This window comes from Leucopleurus acutus, assembly GCF_964270905.1.
Source record: "Leucopleurus acutus genome assembly, chromosome: 20".
Classification (NCBI taxonomy): Eukaryota; Metazoa; Chordata; class Mammalia; order Artiodactyla; family Delphinidae; genus Leucopleurus; species Leucopleurus acutus.
The window spans coordinates 52,830,118-52,856,104 of NC_139162.1; the positions used below are offsets into that span (position 1 = coordinate 52,830,118).

A 25,987-nucleotide genomic window follows, 5' to 3' on the forward strand; every position below is an offset into this window, starting at 1 on the left:
TTCGAAATTTGGTGTATGTCTTACACCTGTAGCACATCTCAGTTCAGACACTGAATTTCCAGTGGTCAAAGTGAAATGTAGTCCTATCAAAACAATGAAATTGTGGGAACTCCCTGGCGGTCCAGTGGTTAGGACTCCCTGCTTTTACTGCTGAGGGCACATGTTCAGTCCCTGGTTGGGGAACTAACATCCCCACAAGACGAGCGGCCAAAAAAAAAGAAAAGAAAGAAATTGTGTTGAACAGAAAAATATTTTACACTACTTCAGTTTTTTTCTTTTTTTTTAATATTTATTGATTTATTTAGCTGTGCTGGGTCTTAGTTGCAGCATGCAGGATCTAGTTCCCTGACCAGGGATCGAACCTGGGCCCGCTGCATTGGGAGCGCAGAGTATTAACTACTGGTCCACCAGGGAAGGGAAGTCCCCCCTGCTTCAGTTTTTAAATTTAAATTTCACTTAGTTAAAATGAAATGCAGTTAAAAATCCAGTTGCCCAATTGCCCCAGCCATGTTTCAGGGGCTCAGTAGTTGCGTGTGGCCAGTAGCTGCTGCACTGGACAGTGCAGGTCTGCAGTTTCATACTCAAAGTGTGGTCCCCAGGCCAGCAGCATCAGTATCACCTGACAGCTTGTTGGGTATGCACATTTTCAGGCCCCACCCCAGACTTACTGAATTAGTATCTGCATTTTAACAAGATCCCTGGTGACTGAGAAACTCTGATACACACACACACACACACACATACACATACACATTTCCCAATCACCAGTCAAAAAATACCGCATATTAATATATGACATTAATATATAATATTATGTATATGATATATGTGTTTGTGCATATATGTTGTACATCTAATATGCATTATTTTTAATGAAATGTCAGGATCCAGGGAGAGGGCATGGCAGGAGAAAGGCTCTGAGGACAGACACATGTGTGCTTATGAAACGTACTTTTAAAATTTGGAGTTGCACTGAGAAATGTGAAAGAAACAGCTGTAAAGCACTTAGCTCAGGACCTGACACGTAATAAGTTCCAGAGCATCAGCCCCTATTTGTTGTTTCTCACACTTCCGAGACACACCTTTCCTTTACGTCTCAATGACCTGTGGTGTTGGTGTAATTAAACACTCGTAATCAGCACGTGGTGTGTCCTAGGAGTGGACACACCTAGGACATATTGATGATGTTGCCATTGGTGGTGGTGTTAATGCTCTCAGCCTGGTGTGTGGCCCTCGGTAATACTTAAATATTTGTTTTTCTTACTGTTCCTATTGTTATTGTTATTATTGCTATTTGTCACTCTGAACCCAGTGCCTGGCCATGGTGACAGTTTGCTGTTACTCTTCACCCCTCCCCCACCCCTCCCCACCCACTTCAGGTACGAGATCCTGACACCCAATGCCATCCCCAAGGGCTTTATGGATGGGAAGCAGGCCTGTGAGAAGATGGTGAGTGTGGGGTGGAGGCTGAGGGTGTGTGCATGAGTGTGAACGTGTGTGCACAGTCTCAGGTGGTGGAGGAGGTTGAACTGGAGCCTCCCCTTTCATCACCCTTCCTCCTCATGGCCCCTCCCCCACTCTCACAGATCCAGGCCCTGGAATTGGACCCTAACCTCTACCGCGTGGGACAAAGCAAGATCTTCTTCCGGGCAGGGGTTCTGGCCCAGCTAGAAGAAGAGCGGGACCTGAAGGTCACAGACATCATTGTGTCCTTCCAGGCAGCTGCCCGGGGATACCTGGCTCGCAAGTGCGGCTCCCCACTATCTCTTGGGGTCACATTGGCCAAGGCTGGTTCAGGGAGGGGTTGACCAGATGGCCCCAGAGGCTGGGTCAGGGAGGCTCCAGGATGGTAGCAGATCAATTGGCTCCAGATGTCAGGGCCTCCAGGATGGTAGAAGGGCTGAGAACAAAAGGATGGAGCCACTGGACGCCCAGGCTTCTTGGTTCTAGAGTCCCTGAGGCTTCTGAGCAATGCTGGGGACACAGAGAAGAGCTAGACTCAGCCATAGTGTGACCAGCCATCCCGGTTTGCCTGGGACTGGAGGTTTCCCAGGATGCATGATCTTCTGTGCTAAAACAGAAAGTCCCAGGCAAACCAGGCCCGTGTGATCACCTTAGTGGCCAGTCCCTCAAGGGACCCCAGTCTGGAGGGGGAGACATACACGGGCTCAAAGTGTCACAGTCCAGGGCGAGATGTGCTTTGATGGGGGTCATACAGGTACAGCAGGAGGCCCTTCAGACCAGGTAGATGAGGGAGGGTGGGAAAGGTGTTCCAGGCAGGAGTGACAGCTTGTGCCCAGGCCCAGTGATGTGAGAGCCTGGTACATTTCAGGAATGCAGGGAGTTTTCAGCAGAGTCCCCTTCTCCCTTGGAACTGGCCCAGAGGAAGGATCAGAGAATAAAGGACTTCTCAAACACCAGGCAGAGGGGCAGGGACCATATCCAGGGGCACTGAGGAGCAGGAGAGGGGTAGGTCAGCTGTGGACATAGAAAGCCCTCTCTGGAGGCTGGGAAGCTGGGGAGGAGGCTGGGGTGAGGGTCCAGTGGGTGGAAGAGGAGGCTGGGGCTGAACTGGGGCTGGGGCTGTGGGAACAGAGGAGGGAATAGGGCAGAGAGAGTCAAGGGCAGAGAGACTGATAGACGGAACCCAACAAGATTTACTGATAATAGAGCAGTGCTTGCACACAGTAGGCATTTAATAATGGTTGACTAATTGAAGAGAGCTTTGCTCCCTTGCTAAGGGGACAGGGCCTGGAGGGGCTGAGTCTCCATTGTCCCACCCACCCATCTCCCGACCCAGGGCCTTCCAGAAGCGCCAGCAGCAGCAGAGTGCTCTGAGGGTGATGCAGCGGAACTGTGCAGCTTACCTCAAGCTGAGACACTGGCAGTGGTGGCGGCTCTTCATCAAGGTGAGGGCACCTGGAGAGGTGGCCCAAGTGGCAAGGAGACAGGTCCTTGGGGCCAGGTCTGCTTGGGCAAGTGACTTTCTTGGTTTGGGCCTCAGTTTTGTGCATCTGTAAAATGGGACTAATCAGCCCACCTTTTGTTCATCAGGATTCTCGAGGTAACAAGCGACAAAAAATCTGACTCAAACCAACGTGGTTAAAAGATACGGGACAGCTTTAGGTGCAGCTGGATCTAGGGTTGAGTTGAGGTCCCTAAGACCCCCTAGGATTCAATGATTCACTGGAAGGACTCACAGAACTTAGAAAAGCTGTTATGCTCATGGTTACAGTTTATTACAGTGAAAGGATGGACATTAAAATCAGAAAAGGTAAAAGGCGCACAGGGCAGAGTCCAGGAGAGACCAGACACGAGCTTCCAATTGTCCACTCCCAGTAGAATTGTACAGATAGGACTTAATTCTTGTAGAAATGCTGTATGACAGCACATATGGAATATTGCCAACCAAGGAAGCTTACCCAAGCCTTAGTGTCTAGGGTTTTCATAGGCATGTGATTGACCCCCTTGACTGTCCATGTGGTTGACCTTAGTTACTCCAGCCCCTCCAGAGGTCAAGGTAAACAAAGGACTCTTATCAGGCAGGATAATCCAAAGGTTTAGAGATGATCTCCCAGGAACCAGCCAAGGGCCAGTCCTTTCCTTGAAATATGCAGGGTTTGAACAACCCAGACCTGCTGAGTTAACCCTTTATTGCACAAGGGCCCAAACAATGTTAGTTATCTGACATTCTGTGCCTCCCATGTGACTTTCCTCCATGATGATCCCTGCAGACTTTTCCCACATGGCGGCCACCAACCAGGCCACTGTGGTCTTTTCTTATCACAGACCTCCAGCCAGAGTCCCAGGTTTCACTCTCACTGGCCTGGCTGGAGTCATATGACCATCCCAGAACCAGTCAATACACATCAGATGAGCCAGGCCGGCATCACATGCCTCCCCAATGCAGAGGGGCAGAGCCAAGTGTGTGAGCTTCGAGGCAGGGTGTTCTCCCAATGGGAAATTGGAGAGCAGGAAGGAGGATGGAGATTTGGAGGCAAAAACACAGCTGTTCAGTGTAATTCTGAATATGACGTCTGAACTGTCAGCCTACATGCCCTCAGCCCATGTTAACTGAGCACCTACTATGTGCCAGTAACTTTTGAGGGTACAATAATAAAATGGTAAATAAAAACAGACAATGCCCCACCAACAAGGACCTACTGTATAACACAGGGAACTATACCCAATATCTTGTAATAATCTATAATGGAAAAGAATCTAAAAAAGAATATATATATATATATATTAGAATATATAAGAATATATATAGTTATATATAACTGAATCACTATGCTGTGCACCTTAAACTAACACAACATTGTAAATCAACTATATACTTCAATTAAAAAAAAAAATACAGTGCCCTGCCCCGTGGAGCCCACAGTTTAGGGCAGGGGTTGGTAAGCTATGGCCCATGGGCCAGACACCTGTTTTTGTAAATGCCCATTGGTTTGGTTACTGTATTGTCTGTGCCTGTTTTTGAGTTACAGCAGCTGAATGGAGTAGTTAAAACAGAGACAGGATAGCCTGCAAAGCCTCAAATATTTCCTAGCTGGCCCTTTAAGAAAAAGTTTGCCTATCCTAGGTCTGGGGACAGGAGGTGTGGTTTGCCAGGTGTCACTGAAAAAAAATACACAACCTACAAGTTGAGAATTATGTTTTGTTTGGGGCTTTACTGAGGACTTTAGCCCCGGATACAGCCCTCAGATAGCTCTGAGGGACTGTTGCAAAGAGGTAAGGGAGGAGCCGGGATATATAGGAGTTTTGAAGCAAACAAACAAACAAAACCAGGTAGTCAAACATCAAGATTACTGCTAATTAAAGAAAAACCAGCCACCTTGAGTTAATGAATTTAGCGCTTTTCTCTGAATGGGAAGATGCAAGAGTCTGGGCTGAATGAAATTATTCCTTTGATATGCACCTTAATGACCTAGGGCCAGTATCCTGTTTTCCTCCATCCTGAATCCCCTCAGGGTGCACCGTTGGGGGCAGCTGCAGCGGCTCACGGCTTGACGGCCTCAACATCCTCTGTTTACTGATATGTCAGGCGATGTCCGGCAACGTTCTTGGTCCACACAGGCATCAGTGAATGAATCCCACAAATAAACAGAAAGTTATAGTTGTGATCAATGCTATGAATTAGCTCAGAAAGGAAGATAATAAAATAGAATCAAATACAGTAGAGAAGTTGAGAAGAATCGGAGTTGAGGAGAACCAAAGAAAAGCAATAGAACAGACGTGAGCAGAGTATATCCCACTTAGCAAAGGGGAGGGTGGTTTGGTGAAACTTTCATTTCGGTTATTCATGTTGGGGGGCGGGGGCTGGCCTGTCACTCCAGCCTGGAATCACACAGTGTAAAGTGCATCTCTCACTATGGACCTTGGACCAAGAACTTTGAGGCACAGTGTCTCCTGTAGGCCAAGGGACCCTGTAGCAAAAAAGGGACACATTTAGTGCTGCTTGTAATGTACCCCGGACTGTTCTAGGCTGTTGGCAAATGTGAAGTCATTCACTCATTCCGACTGATGAGGTCACAAGGCCAGTAGTAGAGGAGCTGAAATGCGAACCCAGGAATGCGGCCCTGCTCAGAGCGTGAGTTCTTAGCTCCTGAGCCCAGCGGCCTCCCACGGTGGGAGCCAGTCACCCACCATCCCTCCTGTCCCCCTAGGTGAAGCCACTGCTGCAGGTAACGCGGCAGGATGAGGTGCTGCAGGCACGGGCGCAGGAACTACAGAAAGTGCAGGAGCTGCAGCAGCAGAGTGCCCGCGAGGTGGGCGAGCTCCAGGGCCGGGTGGCGCAGGTAAGGGGCGAGGTCCCCGGGTGAGGGCGTGGCGGTGGGAGGAGCCGATGGTGGGCGGGGCTTCCAGCTGAGCTGGGTCGGGGGCAGGGGTAGGTTGCGGGCTGGCGGAGAACCGAGGTTTACTGGGGCCGAATGGGGGCGGAAACTGGTGTGGTTGAGCAGCGAGATGCTGGGAGCGGGGCCCTGGGGATGTAGCCAGGGTATTGAGTGGGGGTGGGGCTGGTTGCTGCAGAGCCAAGATGATCAGGAGGCTGGTCCAGCATCGGGGCAGGGCAGGGGCTGGGCTATCCTACACAGGCGGTGGACTTTTAACTGTTGCCAGTATTTCTGGAATCTTAAAATAACGCTGAAGCAAACCCCTTCTTGAGCATTTTTCTGTTTGTTTTTTCAGAATTATTTCCTTTGGTTAAATTTCTAGGCGTAGGAGTATTAAATGCACTGTGAGCTGATAGAACGTCCTCCCTGGGGCTATTTGGAGGATGGACTGGAGATGGAGAGACTGGAGGCTGGGAGAGCGAGTAGAGAGTCCACTGGGAGAGGATGAGGCTCAAGCCTGTTAGGGTTATGGGGAGAGAGGAGGGGGGCAAGAGGGATGGAGCTGGGGACTGATGGGCTGTAGGGAGGTGAGGGAGAGGGAGGCCCCCAGGGGTCTGACTTGGTGACTAGGGGTCATCCTGAGATGAAGAGCAGGATGGGGGACTGTCTTCCGTCTCTCCCTCCTGCCCCCCAGGCCTCAAAGGGCAAAGTAACTCAGCGGGCAGGAGGGACCTTGTGCTCCACTGAGGGCCATCCTGGGAGCACTACCTAACGGACGCTGACCTCCCACCCCATCCCCAGCTGGAAGAGGAGCGTGCCCGCCTGGCAGAGCAACTGCGAGCAGAGGCAGAATTGTGTGCTGAGACTGAGGAGACCCGGGGGCGGCTGGCAGCCCGAAAGCAGGAGCTCGAACTGGTGGTGTCGGAGCTAGAGGCCCGTGTGGGCGAGGAGGAGGAGTGCAGCCGCCAGCTGCAAACCGAGAAGCGGAGGCTGCAGCAGCACATACAGGTCTGGCCCCGTGCGCCCGAGGCCGCCTCCCCCACCCCTTCTGTTTACCCCACACTCCTTTGCTTCAGCAAACCCTGCCTCTTTTGGCCATGAATTGGAAAAAATGAAACAAAACAAAACTCAGCTCCAAGTGTCTTAAGCAAAAAGAATACTTTTTTTTTTTGGCTTTCGAATTAATGGGGGACTCTAGAATGTGTAAGCTTCAGGCATGGCTGGATCCGGGTGCTCAAGCAGTAGCTTCAGTACTCTGCCTCTCTCCATCTCCTGGCTCCATTTGCCTCTGTGCTGCTGCATTCCAAGGCAGGCTGCCCTGCCATGGTTCCCCTTCAAAATCCATTGTGTATTTTACACTTAAGGCGCGTCTCAATTCAGATGCTCAATTTTCATTGGCAGGACTTCATCTGCATTTGTGTTTCATAGCTTCTTCTGTGAAAAAAAGTAGATTAACATCCCCACGTTGATCCAAACATACTTAAAAGTTCCCCAATAATTAATTGAGTGACTGGTTTTAAATTTAAAAGAAATGGAATTAAATTGAAAATCCGACTCCACAGACTGGTCACATTTTAAGAACTCAGTAGTGCTTTAATCACCTCCTCTTGACCCCATTGGTGAGGGGGGCGGGGATCCTGCCCTGTGGTTATGGAGATGGCCTAACACACCACACCTGACCCTGGACAGATGCGATAGAAAGCACGTTATTAGTCACAAATGGTCACAGCCTGAGGGAGGCAGACACCATGGCACAGAGAGTCACAGTGGGGTTGCATTCAGGAATGGCATGAACAAGCTGCAGCTGTGAGAGGCAAGCCTAGTAGTAACAAGAGGATGAGGTGACCCCTGGTTCCTGCAGCAAGATATGATTGGTTTGTTTATTTATTGATTGATTGATTGATTATTTTTTGGCTGTGCCACACGGCATGCGGGATCTTAGTTCCCCGACCAGGTATCGAACCCATGCCCCCTACAGTGGAAACGCAGAGTCCTAACCACTGGACCACCAGGGAACTCCCGATTGGTTTGTTTTAAATAATTCCAAGGACTAGCAGGTAACTGAAGCCTACTAGATAGGGATAAGCAGGTACCCTGTCTGGTCCCCAGGATACAGAGGGTTATTGGTTAGGGGACCTTATCTTTGGTAGCAGGGCAGGTAGAAGGACTTGTGATTAGGCCATTATAGGGACTCCCAATTTTACCAGCCATCAAGGCCACACGTAATACTGAATTTTTTTAAATTGAGGTGTAATTGACATATAACATTATATTACTTTCAGGTGTACACATAATGATTCGATATCTATATACATTGCAAAGTGATCACCACAATAAGTCTAATTTACATCCAGCACCTTAAGTAGTTAGAAAAAGATTTTTCTTGTGATGAGAATTTTTAAGATCTACTCCTTTAGCAATTTTCAAATACACGATAAAGTATTATTAGCTACAGCCGCCATGCTGTACATTACATCCCCATGACTTATTTCATAACTGGAAGTTTGAGCCCCTTCACCCATTTCTCCCACCTCCCTACCCGCACACCTCTGGCAACCACCAATCTGTTCTCTGCATCTATGAGCCTGTGGGTTTTGTTTTGTTTTGTTTCGTTGTGCCACTCAGCTTGCGGGATCTTAGTTTCCCAGTCAGGGATTGAACCCAGGCCCTCGGCAGTGAGAGCGCCAAGTCCTAACCATTGGACCACCAGGGAATTCCCTGAGCTTGCGTTTTTCTGTTTTTTTGTTTTTTAAAATTATTTATTTATTTATTTTTGGCTGTGTTGGGTCTTCGTTGCTGTGTGTGGGCTTTCTCTAGTTGTGGCGAGCGGGGGCTACTCTTCCTTGCCGTGCATAGGCTTCTCATTGAGGTGACTTCTGCCTGCTGTGGAGCACAGGCTCTAGGCACGCAGGCTTCAGTAGTTGCAGCAGTTGGGCTCAGTAGTTGTGGCACACGGGCTTAGCTGCTCCGCGGCATGTGGGATCTTCCCGAACCAGGGATCGAACCCGTGTCCCCTGCATTGGCAGGCGGATTCCCAACCACTGCACCACCAGGAAAGCCCTGAGCTTGTGTTTTTTTCTTGTTTTAGTTTTGTTTCTTAGATTCCACTCATAAGTGAGATTGTCTGGTATTTGTCTTTCTCTGTCTGACTTATTTCCCTTAGCATAATGCCCTTGAGGTCCATCCATGTCATTGCAAAATATTAAATCTTAATTTCCAGTCTCACACCACAGATCGCCCCGCGTGCCTGGTGACTGCCGTAGTGGACAGTGCCCATCTCTGTGATATGTTTATTTATGATGTTTATTGTTTATAATCTTCACACACACATACAAGAATGTGATTTCAATGTGATAGACAAAGATTTTTATCTATCCTAATACCTCAAACAGTGCCTGGCCCCCACCAGGCACTCAATCAGTGTTTATTGACCCAATGAATGAAAAGTAAGCCTTGGATCCTTCCCAGCCCCACCCAGACTGTGGACCTGTCTGAGCCATGAGCCCCGGAGATCCGTGAACCATCCCCTCCACCCATCCTTCCCATCACACTCCAGTCCCCAGCCGCTGGGTCCTCAACCCTGCCTTCTCCCCACTGCAGGAGCTGGAGACCCACCTCGAGGCTGAGGAAGGGGCCCGGCAGAAGCTGCAGCTGGAGAAAGTGACGACGGAGGCAAAGCTGAAAAAGTTTGGGGAGGATCTGTTACTCTTGGAAGATCAGAACGCCAAGCTGAGCAAGGTGGGTGGGCTGTGAGCCCCAAGGGCAGGGGGAGTGGGCTCACTGGTGAGCACAGGTCCTTCTCTGCATCCCCCCCAGCTCGCCCCACCTCTAGGGGTCTTCAAACTCTCGGTCTTGGCTGTGTCTCCTTTGAACCCTTTCCATCTCCTTGCGTCTCTGTCACAGCTTCACTCAAGCTGGTATTTATTGAGCAGCTATTATGTGTCATTATCTATCTCTGGATCATCCGACACCCCAAAGCCGCATCGCTGAAAACAACCCCCGTTTCATTACATCCCATCGTTGTGTGGGTGGGCTGGACTGTGGTCCCCTTAGGCAGTCGCGATGACGTAGTGGCGGGCGCTGGAGGGCTGGTGTCCAGGTGCTCTTTTGTGTGACCTCTCTGCCCACGGGAGAGCCTGGGTTTCTCACCTGGCAGCTCAGGGCTCCCAGAAAAAGAAGTGGAAGTGGGCAGGTCTCTGAAAGGCTTAAGGCTGGAACTGACACGGCATCACTTCCCTTGAATTCTATAGATCAGGTGTTGGCAAACATTTTCTCTAGAAGGCCAGATAGCAAATATTCGGGCCTTGGCAGGCCACTCCGTTTCTGTGACAACCACTCAATTCTGCCATTGTAGCATGAAAGCAGCCACAGGTAGTCTGTGATCAAATGGGCGTGGCTGTGTCCCAATAAAACTTTATTTATAAACACAAGCAGTGGGCCATATTTGGCCTGCAGGCTGTGGTCTGCAGAACACTGAGCTTAAAGCAGACTCAGTCTAGATTCAAGGGTTGGGGAATTAGACTCTGCCTCTGGCTGGGGACATGGTGAAGAGTCTGCCACCATCTTTAACCTGGCACAGCCAGGACTGGACTAGGCACAGGGGATATGGCATTTAACTAACTAGAAAACCATTTCTGTCCTCACAGGGGCATGGGGGGAGAGGGAAGCTAGATGAGTCACCCCAGGAAATCAACATAACCACACATCATGAACTAATTATAAACTGTCAGAAAAGAACAGAAAACCATGGAAGTGGGGTGGCCTGACTTGTGCTAGGGGTAGTCAGGGCAGGCTTCCTGGAGGCAATGGTGCCTGAGTTGAGAGCTCAAGGATGCAGTTTTTTGCAACATTCCTTGGATGCAGTGGCTCTTCTCTTCTACTCTGTTCTATTTGTTCCTTTTTGAGGTAGTGCTGACCCACTGCCTTGATTTCCAAAACCACTGACAGTTTGAAAAGTGCTGCTCAGAAATAAATTAAAAAATAAAATAATAAATAAAAATAATAAACAGAAAGAAAAAAGAAAAGAGTTGCTCCAGGCCAGTGCTTCTCAAACTCCACCGTGCCCAGGAATTATATGGAGAACTTGTTAAAATGCAGATTCTGATTCAGCACGTCTCGGGTGGAACCTGAGATTCCATTCCTTGCAAGCTCCCATTTGGTGCTGATGCTGCTGGTCCATGAGCTGGACCTGTAGTAGTCACAAGGCTCCAGAACTCACCCATAAGTGCAGCACATGTGCAAAGATGTTCACTGCAGTGTTGTTTATAATAGCAATTGATTTGAATTAACCTCAGTATCCATCTGTGGGCCAATGGGTTAATGAATGGGAGTGTCCTTCAAATAGTGGGAGTCTCCACAGTTAACAGGCGTGAACCCGGTGGGGGTGGGACGGGTCCCTGGACCCTAAAGAATGCAAAAGGAGGGAAGGGGGTGGGAGCAGGACAGGTCAGGGAAGGATGGAGATAAGCAGAAACGCAGATGAGAATGATATCAAAGATGAGGGTCGGGCCCCTGACGCCCCACCCCCACCTCCTACCACCCTCAGGAGCGGAAGCTGCTGGAGGAGCGTCTGGCCGAGTTCTCATCCCAGGCAGCTGAGGAGGAGGAGAAAGTCAAGAGCCTCAATAAGCTTCGACTCAAATACGAGGCCACGATTGCAGACATGGAGGGTGAGCACCTGCCCCTCAGTGGGGGCCTGTGCACACTCCAGCGGGGTCAGGGGGCTGTGGGGCCTCAGTGGTCATATCTGTTAAATGGGGGCAGGAAAGAAGACTCGGGACAGGTTAGGTGTCCTCCCAGCTCTTAAGTTGTTTCTGTCTCTCTCCATCCAATTCTCTCACTCTCTCCTGAGTGTCTTGGGTCACTCTCTCAATCTGACGGTCCCACTAGCTGTTTCAGACCCTTTTTTTAATCTCTGTCCCTTGCTGTGGACTCAGAAGCAGAAACAGAAGGGAGAGAGCACAGGAGGAGGCCGGGGAGGCAGGGAGGAAAGGGCAGGGCAGAGAGAGCCAGCAAGCAGGAGCAGGGGCTGTCCCTGGGGGGCGGAGGGGAGAAGGCATCTGGGGGTCTGGGGACCAGTGGGCGATCCCAGGGATGGGGAAGCTGGGAAAGAGCGGGAGGGGTGGAAAGAGACGCTGAGCTCAGCCTGACTGCGGGGCCGTGGGTCTCCGTGGTGTGCGGGTCTGGCTCCCTTGTGCATGCCCCACCCCCCCACCTCCCGCCTCCAGATCGCCTCCGGAAGGAGGAGAAGAGCCGCCAGGAGCTGGAGAAGCTGAAGCGGCGGCTGGACGTGGAGGGCTCAGAGCTGCAGGAGCAGATGGTGGAACAGCAGCAGCGGGCGGAGGAGCTGCGGGCCCAGCTGGGCCGCAAGGAGGAGGAGCTGCAGGTCGCCTTGGCCAGGTGCGGGGTGGGCCGGGTGGGGTGCACAGCACGGGGGCGCCCCCTGCCAGCGTTGGGGGCGCCCGGCGAGACCCTCCCGCAGGTACAGAGCTCGGCCGAGCCGCTCAGCAGCCGTGCACACCCACTCTGAGCCTCCGTGTCCCCTTCTGTAAGATGGACACAGAGTTCCAAGCCCACCTGGTTAAGGGAAAACTGAAACCAGGCCCTACGTGTCTGGTGACTTACACAGTTTCTTGCACAGAGGCAAGGAAATGCTATTTCTTCTTCTCCCACAACCCCAGCCTCTCAAAACCAAACAGCCCAGAATCCGCTGTGATTGGATAGGTGGTCTGGCCATCTTAGGAATCATAATCGTCATACTTATAGTCATTCACAGTTATTGAGCACTTACTGTGTCCCAGATACGATGCGCAGTGTTTCAAATGCTTTTCACCCACTGTGCTCCATGCGACCTGAGGTGCCCTTGTGTATGGGCGCAGCTTGATTTCAGAAAGGTTACAATGTGGGGAAAACATGCATCTGAGAATCGATGGGACACGGGGTTGGTGGAGGGGGGTTAAGAACACGCACCCTCCAGCCTGACTTCTGGGTTCAAATCCTGGCTCCTCCCCTTTTTGGCCATGTGACCTCACCTGGGTGACATCACCTCTCGAGCCTCAGTCTCTCTATCTGGAAAAAGGGCATGATTATAGAAACTCTCCTAGGATTAGTGTAGGGATTAAATGAGAAAGGGCTGAGAACTTGCTTGGCACACCCTAAGCCCTCATTAGATGCTGCGTGTGTCTGTTCCTACCTTCCGTTATTGCCGTTGTTATTTTTTTCCGTTTTCTTTTGTATTGAGGTGAAATTCACATAACAAAATTAACGATTTTAGGGAGTTCCCTGGTGGTCTAGCGATTAGGACTCCGTGCTTTCACTACCGTGCTTTCACTGAGATCCTGCAAGATGCATGGCACAGCCAAAAAGAAAAAAAACTTAACCATTTTAAAGCATACAGTTCAGTGGCATTTGGTATGTTTGCGATGTTGTGCAACCACTACCTCTATTCAGAACATTTTCATCACCTCAAAAAAAAAATCCTATTAAGCAGTCACTTCCAGTTTCCCCTCTCCCCTCAACCCCTGGCAACCACCAATTTGCTTTCTGTCCACATAGGATTTGCCATTTCTTACTCTTTCACATCAGTGGAATCATATAACATGTAGCCTTTGGCGCTACATTGCCATCCTCGCGGTAGCCCTGTGAAGGGGGGCAGTCACGCTTTCTCACAGACCAGGAGCCTGCAGTTCAGAGAAGCTGTCACTTGCCAGGGCAGGTGGCCAAGCAGGGCACCTGTGCATCTCCCTGAACCATTCTTACAGGGTTTTTTTGTTTGTTTGTTTTTTCTTTTCTTTTCCTTTCTTTTTTTTTTTTTTTGGCCGCTGCGCACAGCTTGTGAAATCTTAGTTCCCAGACCAGGGATCAAACCCACGCCCCCCTGCAGTGGAAGTGCAGAGTCCTAACCACTGGACCACCTCCCTGAGCCATTTAACCCAGAGTCCACGCTGCTGCTCCATTCAGCTTCTCTTTGCAAGAGGTCGATCCCATAGGGGTTATGAGGCGGGACTCTGGGGTCAGCCACCCGCTGACCGTGTGACCAGGGCAAGTACTTTCCCGCTCTAGGCCCTAGTTTCCTCATCTGGCATGAACGTTACACAAAATGATAAAGTGCTCTCAAGTGGCAGGAACTTAATAAGTGTCCCTGTGATTACTGGTGGTGTCATCCCCATTTTACAGCTAAGAAAGCTGAGGCTCTGAGTACTGGAGACACATGCCCAAGGGCAGAGCTGGGCTTTTAACCGGGGACTGGCCGTGTCTGTCCCCTCCAACCCCTAGAAATCGTCCCCACCCCCTGCCTGCCCCTATACCAACCCCCTGGTCCTCGTCCACCCCCAGGGCAGAGGATGAGGGCGGGGCCCGGGCCCAGCTGCTCAAATCCCTGCGGGAAGCACAAGCGGGGCTGGCCGAGGCCCAGGAGGACCTGGAGGCTGAGCGCGCAGCCAGGGCCAAGGCAGAGAAGCAGCGCCGGGACCTGGGTGAGGAGCTGGAGGCGCTGCGGAGCGAGCTGGAGGACACGCTGGACTCCACCAACGCGCAGCAGGAGCTCCGGTGAGGCTGGGTGGCCTGCAGCTGGCACGGGGGGGCACATGGGGGCTGGGGGCGGGGCAGGGAAAAGGATGTGGGCCCAAGCTCTCCATCTACACAGTTGTTCAGTCGTTCAACAGTTGTTTATTGGACACTGGATCTGGGCCCAGCGTGGGCCACGCTGGGGACAGAGATGAGTCAAGACTCGGGCATTGCCCTCAGGAACTCCCAGTCCAGGGGTAGGCAGATTCGGGCAAAGACAGACACAGTGCAGAACAAAGTGAGCTTTAATGGAGTACGACAGGGCATCGTGGATGATCAGAGAGGGCCCTTGTATCACTCTATGGGAGGGAGTCCAAAAAGACTTCTTTGAGAAGGGGCCTTTTGAATAGGGTTTCGAAAGATGCGTAGGAGCTCACCCTTAAAGCCACCCTTCTTCTGCAGCATCACTGCCCAGATCCCTTGGGGAATGTAGAGTGAGGTCCCCATCCTTGGAGGGAAAGAATAAAAGGAGGCACAACCAGCAGTCAGGGGCTCCCTCAAAGTCCCAGCCTTCCTCTATTCTGAAATTCTGTTCCCTTCCCCTTCCCCAATAAAAGGTCCAAGAGAGAACAGGAGGTGACAGAGTTGAAGAAGGCTCTGGAGGAGGAAACGCGCGTTCATGAGGTGGCGGTGCAGGAGCTGCGGCAGCGCCATGGCCAGGCACTGGGAGAGCTGGCAGAGCAGCTGGAGCAAGCCCGGAGGGTGGGTTGAGGTGGGGAGGAGTGTCTGGGGAGCCATGGGGAAGGGAAGCAGGATGCTGGGTTGGAGGAGGTACCTCTGGCTGGTTCTAGGCCAGCCCATTTTTCTCCTCACGTATCCATGTCCCTGATCCATCTTGCATTCAGCAGATGTTAATTGAATATGTAGTATATTCCCGGGTTGGTACTGGGGGTGGGGGCCCCAGCTGTGAGCCAAGCAACCAATACCCACTTCCGTCGTGGAGCTCACTCTCTGCAGGCAAGGCAGAGAGTAAACAATCTAAACACATTCATGATATATAGCGGGGTCATAAGTGCTACGGGAAGATGATGGACAGGAAAGGGGTTTCAGAGTGCTAACGGCCAGGCGGGGGCGTGTTGTGATTTGAAATAGAGAGGCCTTGGAGAGATTCAGTGAAAAGATGACATCTGAGTAAAAAACTGAGGGGGGTGATGGGTGAGCCATCCTGGCATCACAGGGAAACATGTTCCAGGCAGAGGGAACAGCCAGTGCAAAGGCCCTGAGGCAGGAATGTGCCTGGGTCTTTAAGGAACAGTGAGGAGTTCCAGAGGGAATAGACAGTACAGAGGACTTGGGGCGTTCATGTGCCTGGTCTGGTAGAGAAAGGGAATCATAAAATCATTGCTGTCTCTCTCCCCCACCAGAGCAAAGGTACATGGGAGAAGACCCGGTTGGCTCTGGAGGCTGAAGTGTCTGAGCTACGGACGGAGCTAAGCAACCTGCAGACCGCGCGTCAGGAGGGTGAGCAACGGAGGCGTCGCCTGGAGTCACAGTTGCAGGAGGTGCAGGGCCGGGCTGGCGATGGGGAGCGGGCACGAGCAGAGGCTACTGAGAAGCTGCAGCGAGCCCAGGTGAGTGGGGCGGCTAGGTAGGGGGTGGTCTCTGCTGTGTGGCTTTGGGTGAGGTGCCTGCCCTCTCTGGACTTCAGTTTGGTCCACATCAACCCTACTGTCCTTTCCAACTTTTCCAATGTAATCACACATTAATAGCTAGTATTTGGTGAGTGATTCCTATGCACCAAACATCCTGTGTATTTTGCCAAAGGCTCCTCCTAATGCTTCTTTGAGGGACGTGCTAGTATTGTTCCCATTTTACACACAAGGAAACTGAGGCCCAGGGAGGTGAAGTTGATTGTCTTGGGTCCCTCAGAGCCAAAGCGTGAACCCAGGCATGACTGATCCTGTATCTCTTAACCCTGCCACAGCGCCCACCCTCCACCCTCTTATCTTCTGGTCTTAAATAATCCATGGTCTGATTAGAAAAACCCAGCGTGAATACTTGGACCTGTGTCAGGACAATATCATACTATGACTGTTAGAAAAAATGTGGGTTTTTAAAATTTTATTATGTTTTTTAACTAAGCGACCAATACCTGTTTATTACTGGGAATACAAAGAAGCAGAAACAGGGTAAGAACGACTTTTAATTCCCCAACCCCAAGGTGGGGAAAACACTGTTACCGTTTTCAATTTCAGGATTAAAAGAGTGTATAGTTAAGGTGAAAGGTAAGTCGATATAACAAAGAGACTCCAGAATTCACCAGCTTGAATAAAAGACATGTGTCTTCCGTCTCAGGAAATAGGCTCAGAGTAAGCAGTGGAGGCTGGCGGGACACTTATGCTCCCTGAGGTCACTCCGTTATCCCTGAGGGCATTGACCTCACCTTCAGAGTTAAATCTGGATTGTGGGCACCTGTGTGCTCCAGCTTAGGAAGGGGAAAAGCGGATGGGATGGAATTTGCATATATCACTTTGCTTGCATTCCATTGGCCATAACATAATCACATGACCACAGCTAGCTGCAAAGGAGACTGGGAAATAAAGTTTCTAGCTGGCAGCCATGGGCCTACCTGACAGCCTGTCACAGTGGGACCAGGGGAGAAGGGATTTGGGGGGACAGCTAGGGGCTGCCCCCATGGAATTAAGCTATGTAGTGCTCATTCTCCTAAGCACTTTATGTATTACAGAAATAAAAGTGACACCAAGAGTAGAGTCTGGTGGCTGATAGCAGGAGTTCTAGGTTGCACTGGTCAGTAGAACTTTCTTCAGTGATGGAAATGTTCTGTAACTGCACTATCCACCTGGCATGTGAGGAGTACAACTGAGGAGCTGGATTTTCATTTTATTTAATTTTAATTACTTTAAAGTTAAATAGCCACCTAAGGCTAGTGGCTACCATATTGGACAGGGCAGCTCTAGAGCCATTCTGCCTGGGCTAAAATCTCAGTTCCACCACTTGTAGCTGTGTGATCTTAGGCAAATTGCCTAACCTCTCTGTGCCTTGGCTTCCCTTTATGTAAACTTAGACTAATAATAGTATCTACCTCATAGGGTCGGTGTGTGAATCCAGTGAGCCTAAACTTGGAAAGCTTTTAGAATAGTTCCTGGGCTCTCAGTAGGCTCTCAAAAATTGTCAGGTGTACCTATATATTGAGCACAGGTATATGCCAGGCACTGAGCTAGTCACTTTACGTTCATTATTTCATTGACTCTTCAAAGCAGCCCTGGGAGGTAGGTCCTGTTATCATCCCCATTTCACAGATGAGAAAAACTGAGCACCAAAAAGATAGGAATCAGGCACTTCCCTGGTGGTCCAGTGGTTAAGACTCCATGATCCCAATGCAGGGGGCCCGGGTTTGATCCCTGGTCAGGGAACTAGATCCCGCATGCATTCCTCAACTAAAAGATCCCTCATGCCACAGCGAAGATCCTGTGTGCCATAACTAAGACCTGGCACAGCCAAATAAATAAGTAAATAATTTTTTTTTTTAAAAGATAGAAATCACTTGCCCAGGTCACACAGCCAGGAGGTACCAAGGTCAGCTCAAAATATCATTTTCAGAAGTTCAAAGCATGACTGTCATACAAAGACATAATAAGCCCATGTCAAAGATTTATTTAAAGCATTAATGAACCATAAAAAAGAATGAAATAATGCCATTTCCAGCAACATGGATGGACCTAGAGATTATCATACTAAGTGAAGTAAGTCAGACAAAGACAAATATCATATGATATCGTTTATATGTGGAATCTAAAAAAATGATACAAATGAACTTATTTGCAAAACAGAAGCAGACTCACAGACATAGAAAACAAACTTATGGTTACCAAAGGGGAAAGTTGCAGGGGAGGGGTAAATTAGGAATTTGGGAGTAATATATACACACTAATATATATAAAATACATGAACTACAAGGATCTACTGTATAACACAGGGAACTATACTCAATATTTTGTAATAACCTATATGAGAAAAGAATCTGAAAAAGAATATGTGTATAATGTATGTATAACTGAATCACTTAGCTGTACCCCTGAAACTAACACAACATTGTAAATCAATTATACTTCAGTAAAAACATAAATATTAAAAAAAAGCATTAATGAGGGATCCAGCAGAATGTCAAAGATGTTCAAGGAGAGAGACAACAGCAAATTGGTGTGTGTGTAGCCAGCAAAAGAGAGGATGCCAGAACGGAATGGCGCAGTCAGAGACAAAACCGGTTCACGTCCCAAAGGGCAATCAAATGTAAGCTTTATAGAAGTGTAGTTGATTTACAACGTGTTAGTTTCAAGTGTACAACAGAGTGATTGATTGATTGATTGATTTTTGGCCGCGTTGGGTCTTCGTTGCTGCACGCAGGCTTTCTCTAGTTGCTGTGAGCGGGGGCTACTCTTCGTTGCGGTGCGCGGGCTTCTCATTGCGGTGGCTTCTCTTGTTGCGAAGCATGAGCTCTAGGCGCGCAGGCTTCAGTAGTTGTGGCACGCGGGCTCAGTAGTTGTGGCTCGCGGGCTCTAGAGCACAGGCTCAGTAGTTGTAGTGCACGGGCTTAGTTGCTCTGCGGCATGTGGGATCTTCCCGGACCAGGGCTCGAACCCATGTCCCCTGCGTTGGCAGGTGTTAACCACTGCGCCACCAGGGAAGTCCCAGTCCTGTCCTTTCTAAAGGATGCCTGACCGCTGCCTTTTCTTATTTCCAAGTTTTCAGATAAATTTTCTTACCAGCCAGAATTTGAACCCAACCTTGTTTGTTAAGTGAACCTCAAAAAGGGAGAGAAGAAGTTTCAGGGTAACACACATGTGCTGGAGGCACTCACCCAACAAACATTTTCTGAGCACCTACTGTGTGCCAGGCCCTGTTTTGAGCCCTGAGGACACAGCAGGGAACAAAGCAGATGAGGTCCTACCCTATGGAGGCAACAGTCCAGGGGGGAGAAAGTGGTAAGCTGCTGCCCGATTCCTACAGCGAAGGAACGTGAGACCAGGAGCTGCACCCAGGATCATTGTGGTGGTGATTTGCATGCCAGGGGAACAGCTCTATTGTAATATAACTCACATACCGTATAATTCACCCATTTAAAATGTACAATTTGAGACTTCCCTGGTGGTCCAGTGGGTAAGACTGTGCTCCCAATGCAGGCGGCCTGGGTTTGACCCCTGGTCAGGGAACTAGATCCCACATGCCGCAACTAAGAGCCCACATGCCACAACTAACACCCAGCACAGCCAAAATAAATAAATGAATATTTTAAAAAATAATAAAATGTACAATTCAGTCATTTTTAGTATATTCATAGAGTTGTACAGTCATCACCGTAACCTAATTTTAGGACATTTTCATCAGCCCAGAAAGAAATCCTGTACTGTGCAGCCATCATCCCCCAGTCCCACCCCCTGCCCTGGCAACCACTAATCCCCTTCTTTTGTCTCTCTAGACTTCCTATTCTGGGCATTTCATAGAAATGGAATCATACGATATTTGTCCTTTTGTGTCTGGCTTCTTTCATTTAGCATAATGTTTTCAAGGTTCATCCATGTTGTAGCATGTGTCAGTACTTCATTCCTTTTCATGGCCAAATAATATTCCATTGTCTGGATAGACCACATTTTGTTTATCCAATCATCCGTGGATGGACATTTGGGTTATTTCTGCTTTTCAGCAATTGCGAATAATGCTGTCGTGAACACCCCTGTACAAGTTTTTGCCTAGACTTCTTTTCATTTCTCCTGGGTGCACACCTAGGAGTGGAATTGCTGGGCTGTATGGAAACTCTGCATTGAGCCATTTTAAGGAGCTGCTAGACTGGTTTCCATGGCGGCTGCACCTTCCATGCTGGTGCATCCTCACCAGCAATGGTGGTAGGGATTAGAGGCAGAGGAGCAGAGGGGTTGGCTGGCTGGAAGCCGCCATCAGAAGATGTCCCTTCCCTGCAGGCTGAACTCGAGATTGTGTCTGGAGCACTGAGCGAGGCCGAGTCCAAAGCCATCAGGCTGAGCAAGGAGCTGACCAGCATGGAGGCCCAGCTCCACGACGCCCAGGTGATCCCAGCCCACCTCTCACCGCCGGGCTCCCCCCAGGCCTCCCCACGCTCCTGCCCACACGTAACATCCATTCTCCCATCCATCTTCAGGAGCTGCTGCAGGAGGAGACCAGAGCGAAGCTGACCCTGGGGTCCCGGGCCCGAGCCCTGGAGGCGGAGGCGGCAGGGCTGCGGGAGCAGCTGGATGAGGAGGCAGCTGCCAGGGAGCGGGCGGGCCGTGAGCTGCAGGCTGCGCAGGCCCAGGTGAACAGCCCCGCAGGGAGATCTCAAAGGGATGCCCAGTCTCCCAACCTGTTCATCCTGGGTTCCCCTGCTCCGGGGTGGCCCCGTTGCCCAGCATATCATAGGCCAGACCCCTTCAAGCCATACCCGCCTCTGTCTCTCCCTCAGCCCCAGAGCCTGTAGGTGCAGACCCCCATCCCTCCTGTCCCCAACTCTCTGTTTCATTCCCTACTCTCTGTCCCCACAGCCCCAGCCACCTGGATCCTTATCTCAGCCCCCCTTCAAACCTCCCTGCCCCTAGTCTCTCCCCTTCCAGCTCATACTTCACATGGTCTTTCTACACCCTGAGTTGACCCTGCCCTTCCCTAGCTCACAGACCTCCCATGGCTCCCCAGCTCCCCCCAGACAAAACCCATGCCTCTCAGCTGGGTGTCAGAGGCCCTGCACTCTCTGGGCCTTCCTTCATGTTTAGCTGTATTCATCTCTCATCTCTTTTTTCACTTCTCTTGGGAGCACCCTTTTCATTTTTCAGGACTTAGCATCAGCCTCTCCTGTTCTGGGAAAACCCTGACCATTCGGCTCTGGGCTCCCACAACCCTTCTTTCTCCTTTGTCCCCACTCCAGTCACCCTGGCTGGAACTGTCTTTGCCCATGAGTCCCCCCATCAGACTGGGAGCACCTTGAAAGTGGGACCCCATCAGAGTTAGCTCTGGATCCCCAGCATAGGCCAACATAGAGCCTGACATATAGGAGACTTTGAGAAATGCCTGTTGAATGAATGAGTGATGAATGTATGCTTGCAAATATCCTTCTTTAACTGGAAAACTCCTATGCATACTTCAAGATCCATCACAAATGCCCCCTCCTCCAGGAATTCTCTCTTGAATGTTCTAAATAGATTTTTGAACCCCTCCTGTGGACTCCCATGGGTCTCATATTTCTTTTACCTTAGCCTCCATCACCCTGGCTGTGATGTTCAGTCTCCCCCACCAGACTGGGGGTTCCCCAGGACAGAGCCCAGGTCTGATCCATCTTCTGGGCCCTGGTGGGAACCATTTTAATCTCCTGGAGGAGCTGGGGCTCATAGAACTCACAACCTCATCCCTACTCATGAGGCAGAAGTGCCCAATGAAGTGAATTATTTCCCCCTTCAGGCCTCAGTCTCCTCATCTGGGAAATGGGGCCCCACCAACTCACACCTGGATCGCAGCCATGAGTGACACCCTCCGTCTCTCTCCTCCCCCACCCCAGCTCTCAGAGTGGCGGCGGCGCCAGGAAGAAGAGGCGGGGGCACTGGAGGCAGGGGAGGAGGCACGGCGCCGGGCCACCCGAGAGGTTGAGGCCCTGACCCAGCGCCTGGCAGAAAAGACAGAAGTGGTGGAGAGGCTGGAGCGGGGCCGCCGGCGGCTGCAGCAAGAGCTGGACGATGCCACGGTGGACCTGGAACAGCAGCGGCAGCTTGTGAGCGCGCTGGAGAAGAAGCAGCGCAAGTTCGACCAGGTGAGGCACCTCGGGTTACCCAGCTGGGAAATCGGGATGCTGATCCACGCTGCCCATGGTCATTGTGAGCAATCAGTAACATGTGATGTCACAGCTCAGCTGTGAACTTGGGAGGACCTTAGGGCCAGATGCCTCTTCCCTCTGAGCCTCTGTAAAATAGGACACCCATCCATCCTGGCTTATGTCTCTTGCCCCAAAATAATTACTGGTGGTACCCACTTTTACTCCCAAAAGAGTCCTGAAGGTACACCAGAAGGTAGTAGGAAGATGAAATGAAATAACACACCTTGCTTCTCCTGCTGACTCCTGTGGACCTCAGTCAAACTGCTTGTCCCATTTCAGCCTCAGTTTGCCCATCTAGGAGATGGGGATAATGTTAAGCAGCTGGCAATCTGAGGATGGAATAAAGTTCTCAGAACCCCAGAGCATTAAGATCAGGCAACCCTGAGGTTCAAATCTCAGCTGAGCCCCTTTCTGGCTGTGTGGCTTGGGCAAATTGCCCGACCTCTCTGTGCCTCAATTTCTTCATCTGCAAAATGTGAGAGTCCTTATTTTGCCTTCACTTTTGAAAGGTATTTTCACTGACTGTTGAATTCCAGGTAAACGGTTTTATTCTTTCCACACTTCAAAGAGATCATTCCATGATCTGTGGCCTCCATTGTTTCAGATGAAGAGTTAGTGGTCACTCAAAGCATTGTTTCCCTGCAGGTAGTGTGATGTGGTTTTCTGGCTGGTTTAAATTTTTTCTCTTTCTCTTTGGTTTTTAGCAGTTTGACTATGATATCCAGCTGTGGGGTTTTGTATTTATCTTTGCCAAGCTTCCTATATCTTTGGGGTGGTGTTTTTGATCAGATGTGGAAATCTTCAGCCATTATTTCTTCAAATATTTTTCTGCCCTATTCTCTCTCTTTCCTCTTCTTCTCAGATTTCAGATACATGTGTGTTTGACTGCTTAATATCATTCCATAGATCAAACATTTTTTAAATGTTTTTTAAAAATTTTTTGTATCTCCTAGAGTTCTATATAAATTATTTTTATATAAATCTCATTTTTGACTGGCTTCTTTCACTTGGAAAAATTACTTTGAGATTCATCCATTTTTTAAATAAATTTATTTATTTTATTTATTTATTATTTTTGGCTGTGTTTGTTCATTGCTGCACGTGGGCTTTCTCTAGTTGCGGCGAGCGGGGGCTACTCTTTGTTGCGGTGCAGTGGTTTCTCTTGTTGTGGAGCACGGGCTCTAGGCGCGTGGGCTTCAGTAGTTGTGGCACGTGGGTTCAGTAGCTGTGGCTCATGGGCTCTAGAGCACAGGCTCAGTAGTTGTGGCACACGGGCTTAATTGCTCCACGTCATGTGGGATCTTCCTGGACCAGGGCTTGAATCCATGTCCCCTGCATTGGCAGGCGGGTTCTTAACCACTGTGCCACCAGGGAAGTCCCTCATCCATGTTTTTGCATGCATCAATAATTCATTCCTCTTTTTTTTAACTGCTGATTATTATTCCTTTATAGACCACATTTTGAAAAGTACTATACTGTTGATGAACATTTGAGTTGCTGTTTCTAGTTTTTGACTGTCATGAATAAAACTTTAACCTTTCCAATAGATGTAGTGGTTTTACTTCACATTTCCCTAATAAACGATGTTGAGCATCTTTTTATGTGCTTATTTACCATCCATACCTATTCTTTGGTGAAGTCCCTGTTCAAATCTTTTGCCTTTTTTCTTTTTTAAAAAAAAGGATTGTTTCTTTTCTTATCATTGAATTTCGAAAGTTCTTTATATATTCTGAATATGAGTTCTTTATCAGATATATTGCTTGGCAAATATTTTCATCCAGTCTGTGGCTTGTCTTTTCATTCTCTTCGTAGAGACTTTCAAAGAGCAGAAGTTTTTGTTTTGTCCAATGTTTTAATTTTTTATTCTGTGGATTATGCTTTTGGTTTTGTGTCTGAGAAATCTTTGTCTAACTTAGGGTCACAATGGTTTCCTTCTATGAGTTTTTTTCTAAAAGTTGTCTAGTTATAGGTTTTACCTTTAGGTCTATGATCCATTTTTCTTTTAATTTTCTATGATCCATTTTGAGTTAATTTTTATATATGGTGCTATCATAGCTCCAAGTTAATTTTATATGTATCTGGATATCCAGTTGTTCAAACACTATTTGTTGAAAAGACTCTCTCCACTGACTTGCTTTGCACAGATAGTGAAAATCAGATAGCATTAGTTCTGCAATTTTTTCTTCTTTTTCGAAGTTATTTTACCTCTTCTTGGTCCTTTGCATTCCCATGTGTATTCAGTAGTTTACAATCAATTTGTCAATTTCTACAGCAAAAAAAAAATCTCCTTGGTTCGAGATTGTTTTGAATCTATAGATCAGTTTGGGAAAAATTGATGTCTTCATGATATTGAGTTTTCTGGCCCAGGAACATGATATATATATCCATTTATTTAGATCTTCTTTAATTTAATCTCAGAAATGTTTTATACTTTTCAGTGCCCATCTTTCACATCTTTGTCCAGTTTATTTCCACGTATTTCATTTTTGATGCTATTTTAAATACTATTTTTATTTAATTTCTGATTGCTAGAATATGGAAGTGTAATCAATTTTGTTTATTGATCTTGTATCCTACGATCTAGCTAAACTCACATTTTGGTGCTAGTAGGTGTTTTATAGGTTCCGTTGGATTTTCTACGATTATGTTTTCTGTGATTAAAGACCATTTTACTTCTTCCTCTCCTTTTTTTTTTTAACCTTTCCTCTGGGACTCCAAATACATGTCTGTTTGATTGCTTGATACTGTCTCACAGGTTATTAAAGCTCTGCTAATTTTTTTTTTACAATATTTTTTCTTTGCTCTGTTAGATCATCTCTATTGACCTGTTTTCAAGTTTACTGATTCTTCTGATGTGTGTCCATTCTGCTCTCAATTTCATCCAGTGACCTTTTTATTTCAGATATTGTATTTTGAAGTTCTGGCATTTTTCTTTGGTTCTGTGTTACAGTTTCAAATCCCTCCTGCAATAACCCTGCCTCTTCACCCATTGTATCCATCTTGTCCTGAAACTTACTTAACACAGTCAAAGTGCTTGTGTGATAATCCCAGTATCTAGGTCATCTGTGGGTCTGTTTCCATGGACTGATTTTTCTCTTGACTGTGAGTCCCATTCTCTTCCTTTTTTGCATGTCGTGTAGGTTTCATCGTCAATTGCTGTGTCTTAAAAAACAGTGAAGGTTGAAGTACATTTTAAAAATTTATGTATTTTTTTCCTGCCATTACCCCAAGAGGAAGAAAGGAACACCATTTCCTCAGTTGTTTATCTAGAATGAGGGGCTGATCAGTCGACCCATTTAAGAGGGTTTTTTTTTCAACTCAAAATTTCCTTTAACTTTTAAAAATTGAGGTATAGTTGATTTACAATGTTGTGTTAGTTTCAGGTGTACAGCAAAGTGATTCAGATATATGTGTGTGTGTACATATATATGTATATGTGTGTGTGTGTGTGTGTGTGTGTGTGTGTGTGTGTATATATATATATATATATATATATATATATATATATATATATATATACAGGCACATATACACATTGTTTTTCAGAGAATTTTCCATTTAGGTTATTACAAGATATTGAGTATAGTTCCCTGTGCTGTACAGTAGGTCCTTGTTGGTTAACTATTTTATACATAATAGCATGTATCTGTTAATCCCAAATTCCAAATTTATCCCTCCCCCCTTTTCCCCTTTAGTAACTGTAAGTTTGTTTTCTATGTCTGTGGATCTGCTTCTGTTTTGTAAATAAGTTCAT

The 25,987-nt window shown here is 48.4% G+C and overlaps 1 protein-coding gene across 4 annotated transcripts in view; it reads left to right on the forward strand.

The window, feature by feature from the left end:
- MYH14 (myosin heavy chain 14) overlaps positions 1-25,987 on the forward strand; it is a 91,204-nt gene that overhangs the window by 45,610 nt on the left and 19,607 nt on the right. For all 4 annotated transcript variants that reach the window (XM_082863466.1, XM_082863464.1, XM_082863465.1 and 1 more), the window contains 14 exons: positions 1,380-1,449; positions 1,587-1,747; positions 2,801-2,909; positions 5,673-5,804; positions 6,642-6,848; positions 9,441-9,578; positions 11,386-11,509; positions 12,068-12,239; positions 14,175-14,387; positions 14,963-15,107; positions 15,770-15,976; positions 20,342-20,446; positions 20,539-20,691; positions 21,922-22,170. In XM_082863466.1, the coding sequence (XP_082719592.1) occupies positions 1,380-1,449; positions 1,587-1,747; positions 2,801-2,909; positions 5,673-5,804; positions 6,642-6,848; positions 9,441-9,578; positions 11,386-11,509; positions 12,068-12,239; positions 14,175-14,387; positions 14,963-15,107; positions 15,770-15,976; positions 20,342-20,446; positions 20,539-20,691; positions 21,922-22,170 (2,185 nt within the window). The remainder of the gene's footprint in view (positions 1-1,379; positions 1,450-1,586; positions 1,748-2,800; positions 2,910-5,672; positions 5,805-6,641; positions 6,849-9,440; positions 9,579-11,385; positions 11,510-12,067; positions 12,240-14,174; positions 14,388-14,962; positions 15,108-15,769; positions 15,977-20,341; positions 20,447-20,538; positions 20,692-21,921; positions 22,171-25,987) is intronic.